The sequence below is a fragment of the Lactuca serriola genome, chromosome 6 (assembly GCF_051521515.1).
Source record: "Lactuca serriola cultivar US96UC23 chromosome 6, Lser_US96UC23_V15, whole genome shotgun sequence".
NCBI lineage: Eukaryota > Viridiplantae > Streptophyta > Magnoliopsida > Asterales > Asteraceae > Lactuca > Lactuca serriola.
In genome coordinates this window covers 160238442-160245443 of record NC_136413.1, presented here as the reverse complement: position 1 = coordinate 160245443, position 7002 = coordinate 160238442, and the positions used below count along the sequence as shown (strand labels likewise).

Sequence of the window (7002 nt, the reverse complement as noted above, 5' to 3'; positions counted from 1 at the left end):
ACTCGTCGCTCCGTTTTGTGAAGATGAACTTATTAGTGCGATTTGGTGACGTGGGAATGGCAAGGCGTCGAATTTGGACGATTTTACTTTTAAATTTTTGAAACATTATTGAGATTTTATTAAAGGAGATGTTATTGTGTTTGTTTAGGATTTTCATGCTTCTGGTATACATATTGGTCAGAGGCTACAATTCTTCATTTATATCGTTAATTCCGAAGACCAGTGACTCGTTTGAAAGACTATAGGCCGATAAACCTTGTGGGTTGCTTATATAAAGTGTTCTCAAAAGTGTTTGCTAACCGTTTATAAAAAGTGTCGGACAAAACATTAGCCCAGAGCAAACGACGTATGTTGGAGGAAGAAGTATTTTGGATGGTCAGTTGTTGCATTACTTGCATTACTAAAAAGGTGAAGAAAAAAACATTAATTTTCAAAGTTGATTTTGATAAAGCATTTGACTCTTTGATTTGGGAGTACCTCGACTCGGTTATGGAGCAAATGGAGTTCGGGTAGAAATTGAGAAGATGGATTAAGGGGTGTCTTTCTTTTAGTAGGGTGTTGGTTTTGATTAATGGCTCACCTACAAAGGAGTTTGAGATTATGAGAGGGGTTAGACAATGTGACCTTATGGCATCATTTCTTTTTATTATCGTTATGGAAGGATTGCATGTTTCTTTGGAGGTGGCTTGTGACCTTCATTACTTTCAGGCCTTTCTCTTCCTAATAATGGTATGTCTTTCTCACATCTTATATATGTCGATGATTTGACATTTGTTGGATAATTGTCAGAACTTAATTTTGTAAACCTTAATAGATTACTTCGTTGTTTTTTCCTTGCCTCAGGTTTGAAAGTTAATTTACACAAAAGTAAAATTTACGGAGTTAGTGTTGATAGTTTGGAAGTTAATAGACTTGCTATAATCCTTATGTGTGAACCACTTTTATTCCTTTTGCTTATCTTGGGCTCCTCGTGGGGAAAAATATGAAGCTTCCGGTGGGGAAAAATATGAAGCTTCCGGTGGGGAAAAATATGAAGCTTAGCGGTGGATAAATTTAAGAAAAAATTATCAAAATGGAAGACAAAAACTTTATCTTTTGACGGTTGTCTCACACTTGTGAACTTGGTTCTTAATAGCTTACATATTTATTATTTTTCTCTTTTTAGAACTCTGATGAAGATTCTTAACCTTCTTGATAGCATTAGGAGGAGGTTCTTATGAGGAGCTGATGATGAGAAAAAGAAGTTAAATGGGATGTCTTGGGATGTTGTTACAAAGCCCAAGAAAAAGGCGGTCTTGGAGTTGTCAATCTTGACTCGGCTAATTTGGCACTTCTTACGAAATGGTGGCAGCAGCTACGGAGTAGGTATATAACTCGTTTGTTTTTTTTTTTCATAAAGTTAATTCATAAGATAAAGCTTATTGATGGTAAACTTCTTGTCAAGAAATCCATAAAAGGTGTGTGGTTGAATACATCTAAAATCGACATGGAATTAAAAGTTAAAGACATTTTCAATTTTATAGTTGTTTAAGAAGGTGGTTGGAAATGGTGATAAAACATTTTTGGAAAGATACTTGGTGCGGTAGCGTTGCATTAAAAGAGTTATTTCCTTATTTATATTCGTTGGAGACTAACGAGGATTGCCTTGTATTCGATAAAGTTAATGATGATGTTGATCATAATTCGAGGTGGATGATGCTTAACCGGGTACAATGGATTCCATTAAAAGTTAATTGCTTTGTGTGGATGATGCTTAAAAACAGGATTCTCATATTTCCAAACTTACTAAAACATGGTATAAATATTTCATCGAGCTTGTGTCACTTCTGTTGGGTCGAGGATGAGAGTCTAGGTCATGTTTTCTTTTCTTGTTGTGTAGCTTCGAAGCTATGAAAATGGTTGATGGAGTGGTCTAAAATCCTTCAAACACAACCTTGCTCTACCTTGCTCTTGCTCTGATCTACTTGAAATGTTGAGTTCGAGGGTTGATAGTAAAAAAATTAAGAAGCTGGAGTTATCGCTTATCTACTCCACTCTATGGGTAATTTTGAAAGCCCGGAATATAGTTGTCTACAGGAATGAAAGGCAAGCTATTATGCTTATGGCTGATTATATTAGTATTAGCACTTAGGGGTGAGCATTTGGACCTATGGAGACCGGACTGGACCGTTTTTTGGACCCCGATTCAATTCTTGGTTCTAGGATTTCAGCAAAATCGGTCAGGTCCGGCCGGTTCCGAGTAAAAACTAGTTTTGGACCGGCTTATTTTTAAAAAAGTTGTAATTTGTAAAATTCTTTAAACAAATATATTTCATTCGTTTTAAGTCAGATTAACGTACGGTTTTTTCCAACATGTAATTTAGAGTTTATAGATGATTTTAGACTATAATTTTTGTTGTTTTTAGTTTATAATTGATGAGTTACAACACTTCAATGATGAGATATCAAAACTGAAATATTTTCGTTTTTCAGCAAGAAATTTAAACTTTTGTATTCTATGAAACTCTTTAAACAAACAAATCTCATTCGTTTTAAGTTGGAATAACATGCAGTTTTTTCTAACATGTGATTTAGAGTTTGTAGATGATTTTATACTATAATTTTGTTGTTTTTTGTATTATATTCGATGAGTGTGATTTAGAGTTTGTAGATGATTTTATATTATAATTTTGTTGTTTTTTGTATTATATTCGATGAGTTATAGTGCTTCAAAGATGAGATATCAAAGCAGAAATATTTCAGCTTTTTCAGCAAGAAATTTAAGCTTTTATATTTTATGAAATTCTTTAAATAAGCATATCTCATTCGTTTTAAGTCAGATTGATATGCGGTTTTTTCCAACGTGTAATTTAGAGTTTGTAGATTATTTTAGACTATAATTTTGTTGTTTTTTTGTGTTATTGTTAATGAATTACAATCCTTCAAACAAATTGTATAAAATATAAATAATCAAAGTTTGACCGGTCCAAAGAGCATAATAAACGAAAACATATTCATTTTTACGAGTTGTATTTTATCAAACCCAAAAAAATATTCATTTTAACGAGTTGTAACGTATCAAACCCAACAACATATTCGTTTTAAAGAATTGTATCAAATCCAGAAACCATTTTAACAAGTTCTACCGTATGCATATAAAGTTGTACCAGTCCAAACGGGTCCAAGAACCGAAAAACCTAGACTTGGACCCGAACATAGACCTGGGCCCGGTAAGTATCATCTAGTCCGGTTCACGGTCCACAATTTTCTTCGAAACCGGTCCGGTCCAAGAGCCGGTCCGATCCGGTCCAAATGCTCACCCCTCTTGGCACTTTTAATTGGATAAAAAATTTAGCTAAGTCGTAACCTTGATTGGTATATATGGTTTATGTCTCCTATTTCAAATGTTTTCTTGTAATTGGTTTGAGCTCCTCGCTTAAGTCTTTTGTTACTTTGTGCTAATGAATTTTGCTCGCCATTCCCAAAAAAATATATTATAAGTTTTTTTTAAAAATAAATCACATTAGTTATAACAAGTTTTTCATCAGTTAAATATTAATGTATATTTTGATTTGATGTTTTTTGTATGTAGTTGGAAAGAATATTGGAGTAATGACTCATAACATAAGAAATTATGCTGTTTTAATTGTAAAGAAAAAAACACATCCTTAAACTTAATATTTATGTACAGTGGTACTGACTAGATATTTTGTTGTATAATTAAAAAACATTGTTATTGGTTAAAAATAAGTAATAATTTGTTTTTTGTTTTAAATAAATAATTACAAAACAAACAAAAAATTGAGAACGGGTCCATGTTATAAACTTCAAATAAATTATTATAAAAAAACAAGTTTATATAATGGATGTGACATGACATGGTTTTATAGAGGAGGGACAAATGCTATCAAGATTCAGGTAATGTACTATATGGAATAAAAATTTAGGGCTAAATGCAAGAAATAGCATTGTATTTTCATTTTTTTTACTTATTATAACAATGAAAATTGATTAGAATTTAAATGGCATTCTATAATTAGATATATTTTTCTAAAGTACAATGTTATAATTCAAAGAAATGAAAGTAAAATGCTATAATAAACAAATCAACAAAAGTACATTTCTATTTCTTGCATTTACCTATAAAAATGTATGCAAAAAGTAATTGACATTAAGTAGAGGAACTTACTAGATTGTTCTTCACTATGTTCCATTGATGATCACTCTATCTGATTCAACCATGATTGTAACATAAAAATTGAAGTAAAACCACATTTCAATAATTTTCTTTATGAATAATGGCATTATCAAAATTCAAAAGGAAAAAAAATTAATTTTCTATCATACAGATTATCAAATTATTTGGCAGAATGATTCTGGAAAACAAGAATCAAAATCAAACATAAAACTTTCATTCAGAGAGTAACGAGCTTCAAAGATTTAACAAACTAATAACCTGAACCCTTTACATTCATATGTATCATACAAACTTTTATGTTTGAAATCATAGACTCAAATCAACCATTTTTATTATATAATTAGTACATTATAGATTATACCTCGAAATGAGGCTTCTTTTCTCTTCCAAGTAGATTGTGATTTGATCAATTTCATCTGTCTCTACTCTCTAGTCTCTGCTTCTGCAACAGATGAAAGCTTCAGAAACACCCAAGAACAGATTTATGAAATCCACTCAGAAAAAGGAATTGCATCTCATGGATGCTGAGAAATGGCGATATGAAGAAAGATTATACCTTAATAGTATGAACTGTGAAGTTTAAACTCGATATGAATCAGCTGAAATTCCAACCAAGTATAGCCCAGGAAAAACATTCTGCAATTTGAAACGGATAATCAGTTAATCATTGAACAATGAATATAATCAGTCGAGGAAGAAGAAGATTTTGAAATTTATGAGCTCTGGAGCAACAGACATACATCGACTTGTTTCTGCGCGGTTTTGTTCCTTTTCTTAGGCCTTCGAGCTGGTTTTGATCCAGTGAACGCATATACATCTTCTTCAATCTCTTCCTTCGACAACGAGATCCATAATCTCCTCTTCTTCTTCATCTGATCCTCTTCCTTCTCCTTCTCCTTCTCCTTAATCTTCTCCTCATCCGCCGCCGCCGCCGACGCACCACCTCTCAACAACCACCCTGACTTTGCACTATTCACCCCCATAACCGCACCATTACCATCAGCAGTATTGATCACGAACCTCCTCGGCCTCAGATTCCATGGCTTAACGTCTCCATCAGCTGCCGCAGCCACATCCGATGATTTCCCGGTGTTATCGCCTCTATCCAACAAAACTCCCCCGTTTTCTTCCTCTTCTTTCGTTTTTGTGTCTTTACTCTCCCGATTATGAAACCGATGAGGTTTACGGTCATTATTGAGGTCTGAGTCGGTGAGAGGAAAGTTGCGGTAGCGGCGGCGGCAGTTGTTGTTGATTTGGGTTCTCTGTCCCCATTTTAGGAATGGAAGCGAGAAATTATGCAGTCGTTGCTGATTCTTCGTGGGCACCGTCGCCATGATAGCTTATTTGTACGGGTATATGTTTACAAAGCAGATAGAGAGAGGTAGAGAGAGGGGGGATGGGGGAGAGACTACTCACTCCTCCATTAACAATCTGCAATTCTTCTTCCGCAGGTAAATGAGAAGCTTAAGAACCCTAAAACTGGAACGTAGTGAGAGAGAGAAAGATACAAGAGAATGAAGAGGATGAGGAGGTGACGGAGGGTGTGTAATTGTGTATGGAAAGGCGGAGGGAGTTGGTTGGGTGTGGGTCTTATACAAAAAAACATGACCAGCAAGACTCGTGACTGTTGATCCAAAGACTTCGAGTATAACTAAGGGAAATATATTAGAAAATAAAAGAAAAAGTGGTTACATACATAAAAAGAATGTAAACATGTAATGCTTTTTGTATAGTTTGTTTTTAACTTTTTATTTATATATTTTTTTCTATGTCGATTATATTCATCTTCATCATATTTTGTTACTTCTTGAGAAATTGCTATACAATTGGTAGTATAGGTTGCTATACATTTGATAGTATAAGAAGTAGGTAGTAGAGCCAAGCAAAACCGAAACTGAAAATCGAAAAAACAATATAGAAAAATCGAAACAAAACTCAAACCGTCGGTTTTGGGTTTAGATTTTTCAAAACCGAAAATTTCAGTTTGGGTTTAAAACTGATCCAAACCCAAAAAACCGACTCGGTATACATATTACTAATTATATAATGGGTATATATTTTAATAAATGTTATATGTTTTATTAAAATAATTAATGTACAAAACTTTCAAAATCCTAACCCCGTTGTTTACTAAAGCTCCTCTCGTCTCACTTTCTAAGCATCTCATATTCACAAGCACAACTGCATTAGGAAGACACATACCCTATCTCTAAGTCAGTAAATCATCTAGTTGATCCGTGAATAAGACCCAAGCAAGATAAAGGCTCTCGAGCCTCGACGTACGGAAGACAATTATGCACTGAATTTGTTTCATGTTATTCATGATTGCTGGAAAATGGGTTGAAACCCAAAACAACCCACAGGTTGAGAAGGTGTTTCTTCCTCCAATGAGTTCAGGGCTCAAGTCCAGTAGTATTTAGAGAGAGATAGAGAGAGAGAGAGAGAGTGTGTGTGTGTGTGTGTGTGTGTGTGTGTGTTAGCAGTTAAAAAAACATGGGTTGAACCAAAAAAACGACCCATAAACCCAAAACCCAAAACCCAAACTCGTTCAAAAACCGAACCCAATGGGTTTGAAAACCTAAAAACTGAAATTATCAGTTTGGGTTCGGTTTCAACCAAATTGTAACATCCCCAAATAGTGATAAAAAATTTCATTTTAAAAATCAATAGTTCAAACATCAAATTGTTCTAAAACATCCACAATGTACAATATCCAAAATCATCAGAGTAATAATATCCAAAAAGTGTGGAAATCATGAGGGGAGGATGTTATGTCATCACGTCGGTCCCTTCTTTTTCGAACCGGAAGTAACTGAAACCATAAA

At 34.0% G+C, this 7002-nt stretch overlaps 1 protein-coding gene across 5 annotated transcripts; it reads right to left on the bottom strand.

Moving 5' to 3' along the window:
* Positions 1–3986: 3986 nt before the first annotated feature.
* Positions 3987–5784, bottom strand: LOC145057184 (uncharacterized). 5 transcript variants are annotated; one of them, XR_013686006.1, is made up of 4 exons: positions 4918–5784; positions 4734–4813; positions 4539–4635; positions 3987–4208 (listed from the first exon to the last, which is right to left on the bottom strand). XR_013686006.1 is itself a non-coding variant. In XM_079004970.1 (3 exons), exons 1-2 carry the CDS (start codon positions 5509–5511, stop codon positions 4757–4759), a joined length of 651 nt encoding a protein of 216 aa, XP_078861096.1. In that variant the 5' UTR covers positions 5512–5784; the 3' UTR covers positions 4370–4635; positions 4734–4756. The 5 variants fall into 5 exon arrangements, 2 of the variants coding, with proteins under 2 accessions (XP_078861096.1, XP_078861095.1); XR_013686004.1 differs by having other exon boundaries at positions 4539–4619; positions 4918–5783; XR_013686005.1 differs by having other exon boundaries at positions 3987–4204; positions 4539–4619; positions 4918–5783.
* Positions 5785–7002: the final 1218 nt, after the last annotated feature.